The sequence below is a fragment of the Trachemys scripta genome, chromosome 11 (genome assembly GCF_013100865.1).
Source record: "Trachemys scripta elegans isolate TJP31775 chromosome 11, CAS_Tse_1.0, whole genome shotgun sequence".
In the NCBI taxonomy this organism is placed as follows: domain Eukaryota; kingdom Metazoa; phylum Chordata; order Testudines; family Emydidae; genus Trachemys; species Trachemys scripta.
Window position 1 is genome coordinate 61,679,949 of NC_048308.1, and position 18,042 is coordinate 61,697,990.

Sequence of the window (18,042 nt, forward strand, 5' to 3'; positions counted from 1 at the left end):
GCCCCAGAGTGCCTAGCTGGAATCATTAATGGCTGGCCCCCGAGGCAGCAGCCCCCTGCCAGTCTAGCAGGGGGAGGCCCTACCAGGACTTCTTCAGCCTAGCTGCTGCAAGCACGCATAAGATGGAGGGAGAAAGGGAGCAGCTGGGCGCAACCGATCTGACAGTGCCACGGTACGGTACCTCGTCACCCCTGTCGCCTTTGATGCCTCTAGGGCCTCGTGGGCTGGGCGGGCCGGGGTCACCCTGGCAGGAAGAGAAAAGGAATGAATTTGACAGGCATGACATGGGCGATACTGCTGAAATAAGAGCCCCCCCACACCCCAGCTGAGTACCCAAGGGCCTTGCCTCTCCTGCTGGACACTAGCTCCTAGCCACAGGAGTGGCTGTGCTCTACTCAGGCAGATCTCACGACAAACGTTTGGTTCCTGGTACGGGGGCCATGTGTGCTAAGGGGCCAGGTAGGCAACACGTCCAGCATCCAGCCACATGCAGGGTGTGCTCTGGTCTTGCAAGTGGCATGGCCCATAAGCTGCCAGTTTGTCCCCCAGCCAGAAATCTGAACCAGTGATCCCAGCTACACTCCCAGTGTAACGAGACGGGCATTGCCCAGGCTGGGGCGCAGTAGCAATGCCAGGTGGGTGCTCTATTGACCTTTAACCTGGCTCGATCACACCCAGGCACCCCAGAGACTAGACGTGCAGAACAGCAGGGTCCGTATGTCGTCCCCCTACCTCTGCCAGCACGGGTGCCCTGCCCACGGTAGGAAAGCAGGGCCTGGACATGGGAGCGGCACTGACAGTGTACTTACAGGACCCCCTTTGCCTCCTTTCAGCCCAGGCTCGCCTTTCTCTCCCACGTCACCCCTTCCGCCCTGTTCAAAGGAGGAAGAGAGATGTGATGGCAGTCCAGAGCATGTGCTGGGAAAGCTGCTCTGCTGTTAGACACCAGCGGTGCCCGGGCTGATCTCCTGCCCCAGAAACGCAGTCCGTGCACAGGTCGCCTGTCGTCAAGGAGCCCCAGGCGTGCGGAAGAGGAAGTGGGATTTCTGCAGACATCTGGCTTTCCCAGCCATTCATTTCAGAAGGGGGACGCTTTATGAAACATCAGGTTACTACTCCAAAAACACATGCCTGGAAGAGCTCCAGGGCCAGGTGTGTCAACGGGAGAGCTTGGTGATCCTGTGCATGGGACTAACTCCTGCTGGAAGTTAGACAGCTAACGTGTGGCCCTAGTGCTGAATGCTGCACCGAACGGAGATATGCCTGGCACATGTCAATGTGCAGCATGCAGGGGTAATTACTGTGAGGTACGTAGGGTTTTTGGCAAGCTGAGGCTCGGTAATTGCTGCTAGCATGTAGCTATCTGCCTCTGAGTGTCACCACAAGATTGCAGCGTTTACCAGGGTAGCATCCAGAGGCCCCACCCTGGACTGGTGCCTCATTGTGCTAGGTGCTGTACAAACCTGGAATGACCAACATACGAAGTGTGAGGGCGAGGAGGATAACTGACTATATACCTGTGTGTCCTTAGTTACTCTGGATAGTTCACCTGGTACCACCCCGCCTGTGCCCCTCGGCCCACCACCAGCACACAGCGCCTGGGCTCTGTGGTGAGGAGAAATGCCGCTGGTAGCCCATTGCTGTGGGTGGAGCCCTCCTGGCCCACACCAAGCCCAAGCCGAGGCCTGCGTGTGGCACTAGGGGCCAGGCCAAGGCTCCACAAGGGACAGAGCCCTAGTGATTCAGTGGGCTGGACCAGTCCCCTGTGGCCACTGCAGGGTTCTCAGTGGGGGCTCCTGGCCACCTGTGCACAGTTCCAGCGGCCCCTCTGCTGGTCCAGCCCCAGTATTCCCTGAGGGACGACCCCAGGGGCAGGGCATGCCATGGCTCCCTGCACGGCCACTGTGCCAGCTCCCCTTGCCCGGGGCGGCAGCGGGCCTTGCTAGGGCCCTTCCCAGGCTGGGTGCCACCCTGAGGGCACAGGTCTGTCAGTGCCAGGGCAATGCTAGGGTTGGAGGACAGTTATTTCTCAGCATCCTCCCTGGACTGCGTGTGCTGAGAGAGGGCAGCGCACACAGCGACACTAGCCCCTGTGTCTGTGTGTACACACATCGCTAAATCCAACCAAATGGATCAGGGTCCTGCACACCCTTCCCCAAGTGAGTCATCCCTGGGACCAATGGGGCTGCTGGTAGGACACAGGTCACCAGGTTAGTGCCCCCTGGGATCAACAGAGCTGCTCGCAGGTCACAGTTCAGCCATGCCCATCAGTGCAGGGTTCCTCTGTCACTCATTGACAGGCCAGGAACTAACTGCTCAGCTCAGTGGTTAATTCGATAGCCTCATAAATACACCCCCCACACACACACACACACACCCCGTACCTCTGGACCAGGTGACCCATTCTCGCCTTTGTCGCCCTGGGAACAGACAGGAGTTAGTTAGCTTCAGTTTTGTGCTGGATTGAAATTTGCTGCACATGTGCCCAGAGACAACGGTGATGGGCACATTTCAAAATAATACACCAATATACTTGTGGCCTGGTTTTAGGAGGGGGTTGAGCCCCTGCAACTCCCCTGGACTTCTGTGGGGACGACAGGTCCCCAGCACCTCTGCCAGCCCAGCCAGAAGAGCCCACTGGAGTCAGTGGGAGGCTTTGGCTCTGGCTCTGGCCCTGAAGCCCCACAAGCGAGTGGATGACTGCTGTAAGCAGAGGGTAAGATTCCCCGGCAGAGCGGTGGTGGGAACCCATAGCACTGCACAGCTGGCTCAGGCTGGGATAACCCGCAGGTAGCTATTTAACAAACAGACCAGTCAGTCGCCTATTCAACGCAGAGTCGGATTCAGCAGGGATGTTTAGAGCAGGTGGGTCTTGTACCAGACCTGCATTCCTCACACCACCTTTAGCCAGATACGGAACATGCAAACCCTAGTTTATTACCTGAGGGAATCTGACCCTCCAACAGGCCCATTATGTTCCTCCTTATTCAGGGGAGCAATAATGCTTCATCCTGACAATGGAACTCTCCTGCCAGCCTCTCACCGCCCCTTCCATGCCTGCCCCTCTGCTGTGTGGGAAGGATTCCCCACTGGTTTCAGCTGCAGAGTGATGCCAGGCCGCTCAGCTGACTGCCACGCTAGCGCCAGGACAGCAGCTTTCCCCTTTCTCCGGATCTGGCTCCAACAAGGCTTCCTCCGAAAAGCTCTCTCCTCTGCTTCTCTCAAATGGCTCAGCCCAGAGAGCTGGGACGTCCCCTGCACAGCCTGCTGCAGCCAGAGCAGCTAGTGTGCGGGGCAGGAGTGTGCTTCCTGAGCCCAGCGGCCGATTAGCCACTGGGACCCACAGCCAGGGGCCCCGGCCAATTGGGGGCCCCCAGAAAAATGGGCGCCCCTGAGCCCCAACTCGCTCCCCCCTGCCCGGTGCTCCTGCGACCCAACCCGCCTTTCCCCAGCAGGAGTGCAGGGGGGAAGCTGGGGGGACTGCAAGCAGGAGGGGTGGGGAGGGGCCCCCCACTTGCTCTGACCCAGGGCCCCACAAAAGCTTAATCCGCCTCTGCCTGAGCCATACGTACCTTAAGTCCTACGGGGCCAGGGTAGCTGAAGCCAGGTCTGCCTTGGTCTCCCTTTGGGGGGAAAGAGAGAACGGTTCAGTGAAGCCAGAATGTTAAAACCCAGCCCGGGCTGAGCTAGCGGCGCCAGTGAGTCGGGGAGCTTCTCTCTCTAGAAGACATACCCGCAATCTCTGCATTTGGGTTAGGGTTACCATATTTCAACAAGCAAAAAAGAGGACGGGAGAAGCCCTGCCCTAGCCCCGCCCCTCCCACTTCCCGCCCCCCCAGAACCCCCAACCCTCCCCCCGTTCCTTGTCCCCTGACTGCCCCCTTCTGGGACCCCTGCTCCTAACTGCCCTCCAGAACCCCACCCCCTACCTAAGACTCCCTGTTCCTTGTCCCCTAACTGCCCCCTCCTAAGACCCCCCCCAACTGCCCCCCAGGACCCTACCCCCTACCTGTACCCTGACTGCCCAAAACTTTCTCCACTCCCCTCCCAAAGGCCCCCCCCGTTTCTTGACTGCCCCCTCCAGAACCTCCCTGTCCCTTCTCCTGCCCCCCCTTACCCTGCTGCTCAGAACAGGGTGTTGGGCTCTGTGCCAGCCGGACACATGGCTGAGCTCCCCTGCACAACACAAAACCCGGTCCCTGGCCCTGCACAGGGCTGCCGGAGCGGGCTGCAGGAGGAGGAGCTGCCGGCCGGCTCAGAATGCGGGGAGGGGGGGGTGGGAGGAGGAAGCTGCTCCGGAGTCCAGCCCGGGACTTTCCTGCAGCCCTCCCAGCTGCTCGCTCTGCTCTGCCGGGGGAGGGGGAAATCCCGGACATTGTGAGTGCTTTACAAATTCCCCCCCCGGACGCTATTTTTAGCACACAAAAGGAGGACATGTCCGGGTAAATCCGGACGAATGGTAACCCTAATTTGGGTCACTGGCTTGGCTAGCCGCTGGGCCCTGCCGCGCTCTAGACGGAGCACCCTGGTTGGTAAGGCAGAGGAATGGGGCTATGGACAGCAATGACTTCAGCACAGGACTCTGAAACCAACAGCACCAGCCTTCCAGAAACAGCAGGGCTGCCTGACGGGAGGAGAGTTTGGACAGGGAGCCGGTGTGGGCCTGGACGCTTCACCCAGGTGTCACCAGCGTGGCTTTGGCCAAGGGAAGGACTAAGCTGCCACGGCTGGAGGGGGCAGGTGAGAACCCAGAGTGGATCTTAGAGGTGCAGACTGAGGTGGGGGCGTTCACTGCCCCCATGGAGTATACAGGTGAAGCCGTTGGTTCCCCCCTTTCTACTGCACTGGACGTACGTCTAGACTTTACCTTTTGTCCTGGGGGCCCTTGGTTGCCCCTTGGGCCCTTGTCGCCTGGGTTCCCACTAGATCCCTGCAAGACAGCGTGGGAGAGAGCAGGATAAGCAGAGGACACCGATCGCACACTGGGCCAGGGCATGGTGTTGGGGATGGCTTGGGGGATACGGGGGGTTAAAGTAACACAGAACAATTCCACATTTCAATTGCTGCTCGCATCCCCGCAGGGCCCATGCACCTAACTCTTCTGGCATTAATGGGCTCCAGGGGGAAACCACTACTGCCACCAAGTGACGCTGGAATTAACCACCAACTAAACCAGGGCGCAAAGGGGCAGCTCTGGCCAAGTGACCAGGAAGTCCGGCCTGAGAGAGGCAGTGCAGCCTAGTGGACCGAGCACAGCGGCAGGAGCTACTGAACGGGCCTGGATTCTGATCCTGGCTCTGACCCTGTGCCCATCTGTAAAACATGCCGGCCCCACTGCTGGGAGGTGGGAAGGGTGAGCGGACGTTCGTATCATTCTTTGTAAATACTGGGGGCTGTTATCAAAGTCACTCACTATTCCGCAATCACCGGGAAACTTACAGGCCTGCCTGGCTCTCCCTCGACACCCTGCGGGCCTCGGGGCCCCGGCAGTCCTCGATCACCCTTGAGGAACAAAGCAAGGAGACAGGTCAGCACACTGAGCAGACAGGCACACACCAGCTCTCAGCATCTAACGGGCAGTGCAGAGTGTAGGGCAGGCACCACTGGCTGCAGGGCATTGGATGGGGTGGGGTCAACCAGGGCACCTGGGCAGTCCTAGGCTCCCATCTGGGCACCTCTGAGTGATGAACCTTTTGCCGTTAGTGTCCCCTCTCCCAGGGGAAGCCTCTCGCTGCTGCAGATTGCCCGAGGGATGCTCTCCTGGCGCTGCACTATCTCACGGCAGAGCATCTGCCTGAGCACACAATGCGATGTGCCCTTCCCCGGCTGACATGGGACAAAGTGCTCAGCATTCGAACTCTGCTCCCCGGGCAGGGCTATGCTATCGGGGAAGGCCCAGCTCAGCGTTCCTGCCAGGGACTCTTCCCCGCTTCCTCTGCTTTGGGCCACCCCCGGCTGGCTCTTTGGGGGCTCCTTCCCAGCTGACACCCCCCCAGTCAGCCACAAGCAGCTGCCTCTCCATCCTGGGGCCAAGCACAAGAGGGGCAGCAGGTGGCCGGGGCTTCTCACGTTTGTGGCATTGTGGAAAGGGAGAGAAGGGTTAAAGAAACCTCTCTCCAGCACCCAGATTACAGGGACATGGTTGGGGGGGGCGGGTATTGGGGAGAGGGAAATGTGGCTTCCCACACCAGGCTCTGATCTCCTTATGGCTGGGAGACCTGCCTGCATGACCGTGCACAGCATCTGGACAGATTCCTGCCCTCTGCGCAGCCCTCCCGTGTGATGGAGGTCAGCACGAGGGGACACGCAGCAGGCGGGCTCGGCTCTCACACAGCCGCGGGCAGCAGCTCCACACGGGGTTGGAGAGTGGGGCCTGCCGGGGGCTCAGAGGAAGGGTACACGCGCTGTAGTCGGAAATGGGGGGCGGATATTCTGCACACTTTGTGGAGACAGCTCCTCTGAGGGCCGCCTTGCAGGGGGCGATCCTGCACAGGCTTGGGAGAGCGTCAGTGGCCAATGAGCCATTCCCTCTGCTGGCTGCCCCGAGCCTGTAATTCGTGCTTACCTTTGCTCCTTTGCTGCCGACTTCCCCAGGCAGGCCCCGGAGGCCTTCGGGGCCGGGGTCTCCCTGTTGGCAGAAAAAGGTCGTAAGATACGCTCACTGTCCGGCGCTGCCCTTGGGCCGTGTCTCAGCTGATGAGGGCCCCAGCCTCAGGCCCCACCTCAGGAGAGGCCCACGCCCAGTTCCTTTCTTTGGGGTGAGTGCTGCATGGGCAAGGTGTCCTCAGCCCGCCTCACAGCCTGGAGTGTCCACCCCTGCCCTCTCAGCCCCGGGTCAGGCCCCCCTGACTCCAGGTGGAGCAGGACCCCCCCAGCTGCTCCTGCATCTGCTAGTGCGGTCGCTAGAATGCTGCGGGGCACTCCTCTACCAGAGACCCCACCTCCATGACTGCTGGAGCCAGGGTCTGTGTGGGGGTGGACGGACGGCTCTGTCTCTCAGTGTGTGGATCCGAAGGCAGCCCACATCCACGCCTCCCTCCTGAGCTGCCCCTTCCCCTGAGCAGAGGTTGGAGAGCCCGGCTCAGCCCCTGCACTCAGCCTGCTCGCCTCCCGACTGTCCGATTGGCAGGAGCAAGTGTGCCCCAGCCAAGCCCGGCCTGCCTTTGCTGTCTCCCGGGGCCGCAGGAGGGGATACTGGGGCCCATAGGTAGCTTGGTAGCATTGTGGGGAGGCTCTCAGCCCGGCCGCTGTGCAGGTCATCCCCTGCTGTGCTCTGGTGCCCTTGCACTCACCTTCTCTCCCTTGGTCCCAGCGGTCCCCGGGCCGCCTTCTGTCCCTGGATCCCCGCGACGACCCTGCGCACACAGACACCGATCAGAGAGACGGGACTCAAAGGTGGAAACCAGCTCAGTTAACCTGCTGCGGCTTTGCTGCCCTGCGATGTCTCCCCTCCCCGCCCGCGATTCACTTCTCCTTCCTCTCCCTCGGCAGCGTGTGGCCCCCAGGACGGGAGCAGAGAGCACCCAAGGCCTCGTTGTGCTGCGCTGCCCTATGGTGTGAAGCAGTTGGGTTTGTTGTTAAGCAAGAGCCGAACATTTTCTTAGGAGAGTCATCACAGCGCAGCTCCCACAGGGATACAAATGTTAATTCCGCTCTGCTAAAAACGGGGCTTTAGTTCTAGCTTGAATTTGCCTAGCGTCAGTTTCCAGCCATTGGAACTCATCTACTGACTCCAACAGATCGACTCCGATTTACCTCCCCGCCCGGGAGCTGGCCAATCGGCTCAAAGGAGCTGTGCCGATTTACCCCCCGCCGGGGAGCTGGCCAATCGCCTCAAAGGAGCTGTGCCGATTTACCCCCCGCCGGGGAGCTGGCCAATCGCCTCAAAGGAGCTGTGCCGATTTACCCCCCGCCGGGGAGCTGGCCCACAGTCTGTAGCTAGTTCCCTGGATTCTGCCATGCCTGAGAACAGCACTGAGGATTCTGCGGCAGCTTCGTGTAAGTGAAGCACGGAGGGTTTGAATGGAGGAAATCTGACAAGGGATGTTACGCTCAGTCCAGCAGCTCTAAGGGCCGGGACTTTCCTTTGATCTGAAAATCAATTGATTCTCCACTGCCCTTGCATTGTCAATTTCTGCTCTTAGTACCCTATCGCCTGCAAGCACAGCTCTGGGGGAGCTGGCAAGGGGGCAACTGAGGAGAGAGGTGATTTGAGCCTGGGGGTAGCACATTAGCTGGGTGTTTCGGTTCAAGTGATCAGAGTGAATTATGGACTTTGTGGACTTTAACTGGTGATCTTTGGGTTTGCAGAATCAATGCAAGTGAATGGGGCCAGTCCCACACCCCTCTGACCTCAGGTTTTCAAGGTTTCCTTTGCAATCAAGAGCCTAAAGATAGTGTCTTACATCCCAGTTCTGACTGCGACAGACAAGAAGCTCGAATCCCTGCGGTTCCCTGCTGGGGGTCCCCTGGGGGTGCTGCGGGCAGGGGATGCCAGGCCTTGCCAGCTCACTGCAGGAATGCAGTTTAGCTGCCTTTCCTGCGGGGACAATCAGTGTGCCCGCCGGGCGCCAGGATCACCCACTGCGAGATGTATGCAGTGCGCAGGGATAGAGGAACCCCTCGGGATCTCACCCGCTCTCCCTTGGGTCCAGCAGGTCCTGGGCCTCCTTTGCCTCCCTTGGTACCAGGGCTCCCAGGGGCTCCGTTGTTTCCTTTAGGTCCCTTTGCAAAGAAAGGAAATAGTCAGTGTGTTTGATGAGAACAGGCAGGCCAGACAGCAGGGGTCACTCCACCCACACATCCCCCACCCAGCCACCCACACCAAACACTCCAGCCTCAGCACAGCGCGGTGCAGGGGGATTGGGCTCCTAGGGGCTTGGCTCCCCCTCCTGCCAGACACCCCTGTCCCTGCCCCTGATCAGGGAGCCCAGGGACTGTGACTGGCCACTGGGGGGGAGCTCCTGGCCCTTTGCCCCCCCAGCCCAGGCATCCCCGCGGCAGCTGCGCCCTGTGCAATCCGAGCTGTTTCCTGGAAGAACACTGAGGCACTGACCCCTGAGTGAGGGGGCAGGACCTCTGCTACTGCTGTGAGCTCTTAGTCCCTACGGTTTGCTTTTGTGATGCAAAAGCTCCTGCCACAGCTGCCAGTGCCAACCAATGGTGAGCAGTGGGGTTACTGCTGGGAAGGCTGCATCGGGGCCCAGCACACACAAGGAAGGGCTGGGAATGAGGAGGACGGATGCAAAGCAAGGGATTTTCTAGAGAGCAGAGCCTGCGTGGTCCCCTGTGCCAGGAAGCAGAGGTTCTAGCCCCCCCGTGCATCCTGGCCACAGGGGCGCAGCCCCTGCCCCTGCCCCCCCCCGGCCATGCCCCTGGCCACAGGCACTCTTTGGAATCCCCACCACTCCCAGCTGTAACTTCCCCTTCTTTTATCTAGTGGTTGTGCAGCACAGAACAGATTTCCCTTTCCACTACAGCAGCACTGCTACCATATCTCCCAGTGACTCTATTAGCCACGGCCACTGCGTCTGCTCCAAGCCACCCCGTGAGCTGCAGGAGGCGTCTCCTTCAGTGTCACCTGGGGCACTGGCAGGCGTGCGCACGTGCCCTGCTTGCTACAGCAATGGTAGGGCTCACACCTGCCATCAGGCAGATATCAGCTCCCAGAGTGGCTGGGCCATGGCCCGTGTGTTTGAGCTGCAGACATGGCAGCCTTGCTGTATGCTGCAATTGCCCCATGACCACGGGGTCGGTGAGTATTTTTATCTGTGGCCCCAGGGTATCACAGATGGGTTCCAGAAGGAGGGGCCTGCTCCCAGCATGGCGGGGAACCTACCCTGTTTCCTTTTTCTCCTGGGGATCCCGGGGGTCCGTTGCGGCCGGGGCGGCCAGGATCTCCCTGAAACAGCAAGACAACAATGGTCACGCGCGACATCGCCATCCTGTTCCCCAGGGGTCCCAGCGGCTGCTCTTGGCTGATCTATGCCAGTGGGGGAGTGAGTAACCTGAACTGCATCCTCCCCGAGAGCGAAGTGGGGAGCGCCATCCACCAGCACCTACCCTGGCCTGTGGGGCCATCACACTCCCGGCTCTGGGAGAAGTGCAACCTCCCCGTGGGCACCAACTCGGTGCGCTCACACAAGAGCCTCAGGCAGGGCATCTGTTCTGACCAGTTAATCGCTTTAAACAATGATCAGCACAGGGATCAACATTTGGGGAAAGAGATTATATGCTCTGCGTATGGAGAATATGTCGCAAGTACAATTACTGACGTATTACAATCCTTAAGACTGGGAAAAGTTCCTGACCTAATTAAAGATGAGCAATTGTTAAATTGGTACTGTCCCAAGTGGTTTCAAAAGCTGGAAAAGGAACGGTCCACTTGTTTGGAGTCGTGCCAGCTTTTGTCAGTGGGTGCTATGAGAGAGATGGGATCTGTGACACCTCACCCCAACCGAGACAGTTGTTCTCTTTCGAAAGATTGTATGATGACACGATCCTTGTATGTCTCATTCACGGTCTCGTTACCAGTGTTTGACCCAGACAAGGATGTGTACAGGCAATTGGTTGCTGTCCAGTCTATAGGTCACCTCGAAGACGACATCTATAGGGAACGCATTAATGCGCCTCCCCTCGTGGTTTCTCACAATCCAACTCAGACGTGGAAAGTGCCTGTTGGCCTGTTGTTCTGAGAAAGGGCCTCAGTATATCTGTAGGTGTAACGTGTTTGAAACAGACACTGTTTTGTGTGGACTACAGGGAGAGAAAATACAGAATTCATCATTGTCATGTCTGGTGAGGCTGACCAAGTGGAAGACTCCGCTGGAGAAGGTGACCTATGCTGGAAGTAACCAATTTTGCGTGGTTACCAACAAAAAGGTACCAATATGGTCCCTTGGAGTGTCCTGTCACAGAGCCAAATTTTTGTTTTACTCCAAAGTAACCCACTTTAATAGGAAATCAAGCTATTTCCCCTATTCCCACTTTTGAGAACATCACCATTATTCAGTCCGACCCAGCCTATCAGGATTTAACTATCCAAAGCACATCCACCTTTCTTGTCTACATTCCCCCATTAGGGTTACAGCTAAAATCATTAATGGTTCGTAAGGAGACTCACCTCATCCAAATTACTAACGATAGGGACAAAACCCAACAAGTTATTACCCGATTAATGAATGAAAGTAATGAGCCTGCAACAACTCCCGGGGAAAATTTTGGATTAAAAGAATGGGTGATTATCCAAGGAATTGCAATTGGAATTAATTTCCTTATTTTAGGTTGCCTGCAGTATAAATCCAACAAACCCAAGCCAAAACCTAGACAGACACCTAGACAGGCACCACGTGGTGAGGAACATGAATATGTATACATGGTGCCCATTCTAGATACATACCAAAATCTGCCCAGGTATGAAACTGGTGTTGAAACTGTCCCCACAGATACTAAATCCTATCTATGTGACGGGGTTCATTGGTGCAAACCACCCCGTCAAAGGGGGCGTGTAGCCCTAAGGATTAATCTGCTTGCTTGCATAGGTCTATCTTTTCTTATAAGTTTATGTATTTGATGTATTGCAATAGGTTTATAGATTTATATTAAAAATAAGTTTAGCTGTAATGCAAGAGACCTACAGGCCAAAAACCTGTATGTTAAGCTAAGGGAAAGATAGTATATCTATAACAGGACCTTTTACCCAGAAAAGTAAAGTTGGCCTACATTTATTACCCAAATAGACAACGCCTATGTCTAAGACCTTTCCCTAGACCAATAGACAATGAAGGATGGCAGAGGGGATTTTTCAAAGTTGTACCCACAGACGTAACCAGTACACCACAAGTGCGCACGTACCTGTCATCCGTACGCACATCCATACTAGCCTATGGGGTAAGTGCACCCTAACATTTCTGTGGGGGAGGAATGAAATTTGGGCATAAGAGGAAGGATTTCCGGCATTTATGCCTATAAAAAGGCGATCCACCTCGCTATTGGGGTCGATCTATCTATCTATCTACTCTTCATTGTCTCCATCTTCAACTACGTATCGATGCTCCCCATCTACGATGGCTATTCACTATTAACAGGCCGTACTTAGTTTCTTTTCAAACTTTAAGTTTTAAGGGGACGAGGCTAAGCTTGGTTTCCCTAAAGCTTTATTTTCCATTTAGTTTTTATTTAGTTAAGTCAGAGAGTAAACAGCTTTGACAGCTCTTCGCATTCGTTTCCTCTGCACACCCCTGCAAGAGGTGTGAAATCGGAACCGCCAGAGGCGAGGTCCTGTGTCTTCCAACACCAGGTTATCAAAACAGGGGGTAAGTATTAACCAAAGTTTGCCACACATAATATTGTATTACCATATGTATGTCTTAAATAACGCTGATACCATTATAATTTTGTAATTCTAACTGTTTTACCATTTACTTACTATTTCATTCATTTTAATAAAAAGTCTTTATGACTATATCTGCCTCAGTATCAACTTCCTGTCATACCCGGAGGGTCACTTTATAAACTCTGTGAAGCCTGATTCGGGACAAGAACTTTATCTTCTGATCAAACAGATTGGCGAGCCACAAACCCATACTATTCATATTTGCAATTAATCATTATTAATATTATTACATAAAAATAATTACCTAAAATTAAATTAAGTTGATACATTGAATCAACATCATTAACACCCCCCAAATCAGGCTACAGACCTGAGCTAGACCAGCTCAGAACAGGGGGTGGGGGGGGAGGTTCTTAGCCTCACAGGGACACAGGCAGGACACAAGCTACCTCCTCCAGTCCTCTCCAGCCCAGCTGGCGTCTCTCCCGTGCGCCATCTGATGGCTGTGTCACACAACTGCTGCATCAGCGCAGCACTCTCCAACAGTCTTCGGACACTCGGCATCGATCGCCACAGTTGTACTGCTGTGAACTCTGCGCTCACACACTCACAACCTCTTATTCTGACAGTTACCCAGAGGGCACAAACAAGGGCTGGGGGAATCACAGGTGCCTTTCACAAGTCACCCCGGCGCACACAGGGTAAAGGAAACAGTGAAACTGAGCAACACATTCTCAGGGGAAGTCTCCCACTTTCTCTGCATTTCCATTCCCCACTGGGCTGTGTCCACCGCGGGTGGAACTGGGCACTCTCCGCGGATGGATACAGCTGTGGCCTGGGGATTTTAGCTCTCCCGCTTGGTGTTCTGTCCAGACTCTGCCGCTCTGCTCTCTGGTTTGGAATTCACGTACCTTTACGCCTTCGTCTCCTTTTTCTCCTTGATCTCCTGCATCTCCTGGGTAACCATCAGGGCCCTAGGGAAGGAAAGGACAAAGAACCGTCTGCCTGCAGTAATAACAGCGTGTCGCTCTCCGCCAGATAAAACACCTCCCCTAGAATATCACTTTGCAGTGAGAGCAGCTTCAGATACAAGAATGGCCTCAACTTGCTGCTAGTGGGAACAAAACAGAGGCCAGCTCTCATCACCTTGCTGCTCAGACTGTGGTGTGCGTTCCACACTGCGCTCTCAAGCACAGCCCAACACTGGGCAATGTGACAACTGGGCAGGGAGACTCACTGCTCGTGATGCAGGCTAAGCCTGCCCTGCGATGGTGAACCGCACCTTGGCTGATTAAGCACAAGAAAACATTCCTACCTTGTCCCCAGGGTCTCCCTTACAGCCAGGGGCTCCAATCCGTCCCAGCCTGCCCTGCAGAGGTTACAACAGAAAGAGGGGAGAGAAAACCAGAGAGTCAGGGGGAAAGAATTAGGAGTTTCTGGTCTATCACAGTAAATAATTGAACCCCAAAGCTAATCACGAGGGTCTGGCACAAGGATGCCAGACAGAGAGGGACTGCAAATATTGACCTTCAACAAAAAAAGAGAGCACAGCCCTGGGCGTGTTGGTGAAACGCCTGGCAGGCAGCAGTGACGCCCTGCAGGTGGTGCAGGGAGGCAGCTTCAGCACCCTGGAGGGGGCACGGGAGAGATGCCCTGCCTATATATCAAGTCCCTTTTTCATGCTGGGCTCTGTGGGTGCTGAGGCCCCCGCAGTGCCCAGAGGAGGTGTAGAAGGGAGGGCTGAAGGCTGGTCTGTGGAAGGTGTTTTGGCAGGTACGGGAGAGGGACAGATCCTGCCCGCCCCCAGGAAAGAATTCTCTGATATTTTCTTGTATTTCACTTTCATCGATGGCAACAGCTTCTCTCCAGCCTCAGGCATCGGGAAACCCCATCAGTAAACGACCAGAACACTGGAGCTGGACTGGGCGCGGCTTGTCCCTTGTGTGGCGTTACCTTCTGTCCATCGGTGCCGTTCCTTCCTGCGAAACCAGCTGCCCCCTGGGACCAAAGGAAAAGAAGTAATTAGCTTGCTAGAGACTCCCTGGGGCTCTAAGCTGGGATAGGTGCTGCATGAAAGATGCCTTCTTACCTTCCGGCCGATGCCTCCAAACTCGCCCTGCGGAGAAAGGGGACAATGTGTAGTCAGCTCTGGGTACACTACACCGCTCACCCCTCCTAATGATGACCACTGTGTCCTAGCTGCCCCCTCCCCGCCCCTTTCTGCTCATGAAGTGTTTGCAAGCAGATCACCAAGTTCTCAGATTTGTTCGTTACGGGCAACGATTCAGTTACATCGTCGCAGCACCCCCTCCTCACTCCCGCAGGCATAGACATGGGGCAGTTTGTTGTCAATGCGCCACACCCTGGGCGAGATCCTCAGCTGGCGAAAACTGGCATATCTGCATTGACTTCCTGGGAACTACCCTGGCCTACACCAGCCCTGGTCTGGCCACATGTTGCTTAGTTGCATAAATCACATGCTACTGTTTCTGCTCCCACCTAGGATGATTTATGTAATTTACCAACATACTTCGATTTCAAACACTACCTTTGAATCTACAATTCTGAGTTCACTGTCGATGAGTATTCAGTCGTGGGAGTCTGAAATGCACTTTCCGTGTAGTAAAGGTAGCAAAGTTAAAGCACAGACGTGTGGGGGAGAGGCCACAAACACGGAGAGACGCCCACAGTCAAGTTCCACGATGAACAAAATCCTTGTAGAATATTCCTCCCCATTTTCCCAGCTACTGCTACTATTGTTCCCAGCCCCGTCTCTAAACATGCACCCGTGGAAATGCCCCGCTGGCCCATTGCACAGTGCTCAGAGACCAGCATCACAGGCTCTTTCTTACCTTGTCTCCTTTCAGACCAGGAATACCCTAGGGCAAGAAAAAACACAAAAACCTTTCTGTTAGTGTCTGTGGGTGGGTGGAGGTGGGGGAAAGCGAAGGACTCTGGGTAGGCAGGCAGGCAAGCAGGCAAGTGGACTCAGAGATGCAACTATTGCAGAAAGTAGGAGACGGCCAGCTAGAGTGAGAGAGAGACAGGCCGAGATCCCCAGCACTCCACACTGCTTGGTGCAAACACAGAACAGCAGTGTCTGGATCCTGACAGAGCTTTCAGCCTGTGGGTGCCATCAGACCCGGCCCCTTTGGACACATGTTCATTCCCACCCAACGAACATGCAATGCCCTCCAGGAACATGGAGACTCTGCCTGTTTTATAATGATCTGCGCTGACAGGCAGTATCAATCTCCAGGCTGGTCCCTGCCATGCCCCTCCTCGGGGCTAACCTGCGGCACTACTCAAGCATCCCCTGGCGCCGTGGTGGGCGGGACGGACCTGACTGATGAGTGGAATGGGGGCCAGGAGCATGTAACACTCCTGATGTGCTCCAGGAGCTGCCCTGGTTCCTCATCTGCTTCCAGGTTCCATGCAGGGTGATTGTTCCCCCAAGCCCTTGCAAGGTCTTAGGGACTACCTTAGGGACCACCCACCTGCTCGAGCGCCCTCATGCGGCACGGAGCTGATGTGCAGTGGCTAGAGACCAGGCCTAGCTGCAAAGGGCCCTGGCGGTAGGGCCTGCCTGTTTGCTGACCTGCAGGGGGCAGTACAAGGGGCACCTGTCTGGCCAAGCAGCTACTTGAGGATGCCTGAGGTGGGCCGCAGTAGCGCAAGGGCAGGGGCCATCTGTCCTGCCCACATCAGACAGCCGACAGGAAGCCTTGTTATAACAATGTCTTGCACCCAGTTGTCACAATGCTGCAGGCCAAAATTTGGCTGAATAGATTCCCTTCAGCAAAAATCTCCTCTCTCATGGACGGATCCAAAGTCCCGGGGAGACAAGTCACTGACTCCGGCAGGCTGTGGGGCAGGCCGTGTGCCCTCCCCCAGCCCCATGGCCTCGCAGCGGTGCTGTAAGTCGCGCACTAGACTGGCAGCTGCTCAGCACACAGGCCACGCGCACCACTGCTGAATCCGAACCAGAATGCAGGCAGACAGCTCAGCCACCGGTGCAGGATTCATTACCTTGGGACCGGGGTGTCCGATGGGACCTTCGATACCTGGGTCACCCTTAAAGAAAGAAGATATGGGAGTTAGTCCAAAGTCAGTCAGTTTCCAGCTGACCCAGCACGGTGCGGCTCGCCAGCAGGCGGAAGGGGGATTTGACACCACTCACCCGTCGCCCTTTGAGCCCAGGACTTCCTGGTTCACCCATGTTCCCCTTCGCACCCTGCAAATAAAGCACACAAAGAGCACCGTGACTTTTCATTCGTGGTCAGCAGAGGGCACCACGTGCTGGCCCCTCTCCCCCAGCGGAGCGCAGCCCAGAGTGGAGTGGGCTGTGCTCAGCGCGGAGGAGGGCAGGAGATGGACGCACACACAATATGGACTCAGAGCTCTGCTTTGTGGGGAGGGGACTATGCAGCCCAGCTGAGCGTGTGACAGCTGCCCCGCACTGAGTGTACTAGCCTGGGGCAAAGAGCAGCACTGGCTGGGGCTGCCCTGCCGTGCCCTGGGGAGAACAGTGTGCAAGGGGAAGGGTACTGCCCAGGCACCCCGGGAGTGGGGGAGGGGAAGACGAAAGGGGCATCTGGGGAGAGAGGAGAATCAGGGTCACCACAGGAGCCTGGCCTGGGGCAGCCTGTGGGGGTGGTTAGGAGTGAGCCTAGAGCCCGGGTGACGGGGTGGTTACTGGGAGTGGGGAGGGGTCCCCAGTTCCTTTGGTCTCCAGCACAGCAAGAGTGGGGTGGTGCTGGGTTTGTGCCGCCGCAGGGGACAAGTTTTCCTGCGCCTCTCTCTGCTCCAGGCTGCGAATCAGCGTGAGCCAAGGAGAGCCAGGCTGCAGCTGTGGGGTTTGCAGCCTGCAGGTCAGCAAAGGCAATGACCAGGGCCGACTCCAGGCACCAGCTCTTCAAGCATGTGCTTGGGGTGGCACCTGGAGGGGGGCGGTGCTCACCCAGGGAGAGCGGGGCCACGGCCGGGCTTGCTGCCCTCCCCCAAGCGCTCCGGCCGGTCAGGGAGAGCGGGGCCCCAGCCGGGCTTGCTGCCCTCCCCCAAGCGCCCCGGCCGCCGGGGAGAGCGGAGCTGCGGCCGGGCTCGCCACCCTCCTCCCGGCGCTCCGGCCGGTCGGGGAGAGCGGGGCCGTGGCCTGGCTCGGCACCCTCCCCTGCTGCGCTCCCTGCCAGGGGGCGGGGGGGCGGCGGGAGGCTTTTTTGCCTCCCCAGGCGAAAAAGCCAGAGCCGGCCCTGGCAATGACATCCTGGGCTTGGCTAGTCGGTGTCATCGCCCACTTCCCAAGCCCAGCAGTCTAAGGACTCACCCAGCACAGCCCCTCCTGCCCAGCAGGCATGTGTCACTCACCTTCTGCCCCCGGGGGCCCTTGGGCCCAGGCAGGCCTACAATCTCCAGACAGTTCAGCTTGTAGCACTGAAATAAACCAGATTAAACATGAGGCATGCGGCACGACGCGTGGGGAAAGCCAAGCCAGGATGACAGAGGCAATGGAAACAATTGGCAGCCTTTAGGGGCCTTCAGAAGCCTCATTCTCAGTCCCCAGGAACTGATCTCGCTGTGCCCACTGGCTCCTTAGCGAGAAGGCTGACTGCTGCTGCTCTGTGTATGGGCCCTGCCCTCTGCAGCCAGCCTGGAGTTTCAGGCCTGAATCATAGAATATCAGGCTTGGAAGGGACCTCAGGAGGTCATCT

General features: G+C 56.8%; 1 protein-coding gene across 3 annotated transcripts in view; it reads right to left on the bottom strand.

Annotated features, from left to right (window-relative positions):
- Positions 1–18,042, bottom strand: part of COL6A2 (collagen type VI alpha 2 chain) — a 52,572-nt gene that overhangs the window by 18,970 nt on the left and 15,560 nt on the right. For all 3 annotated transcript variants that reach the window (XM_034785047.1, XM_034785048.1, XM_034785049.1), the window contains exons 5-22: positions 17,699–17,764; positions 16,515–16,568; positions 16,364–16,408; positions 15,187–15,213; positions 14,424–14,450; positions 14,288–14,332; positions 13,650–13,703; positions 13,246–13,308; positions 9,839–9,901; positions 8,635–8,724; positions 7,293–7,355; positions 6,566–6,628; positions 5,440–5,502; positions 4,868–4,930; positions 3,573–3,623; positions 2,385–2,420; positions 810–872; positions 182–244 (exon numbers count right to left, since the gene is read on the bottom strand). In XM_034785047.1, coding sequence (XP_034640938.1) covers positions 182–244; positions 810–872; positions 2,385–2,420; positions 3,573–3,623; positions 4,868–4,930; positions 5,440–5,502; positions 6,566–6,628; positions 7,293–7,355; positions 8,635–8,724; positions 9,839–9,901; positions 13,246–13,308; positions 13,650–13,703; positions 14,288–14,332; positions 14,424–14,450; positions 15,187–15,213; positions 16,364–16,408; positions 16,515–16,568; positions 17,699–17,764 — 999 coding nt within the window. The remainder of the gene's footprint in view (positions 1–181; positions 245–809; positions 873–2,384; positions 2,421–3,572; positions 3,624–4,867; positions 4,931–5,439; positions 5,503–6,565; positions 6,629–7,292; positions 7,356–8,634; positions 8,725–9,838; positions 9,902–13,245; positions 13,309–13,649; positions 13,704–14,287; positions 14,333–14,423; positions 14,451–15,186; positions 15,214–16,363; positions 16,409–16,514; positions 16,569–17,698; positions 17,765–18,042) is intronic.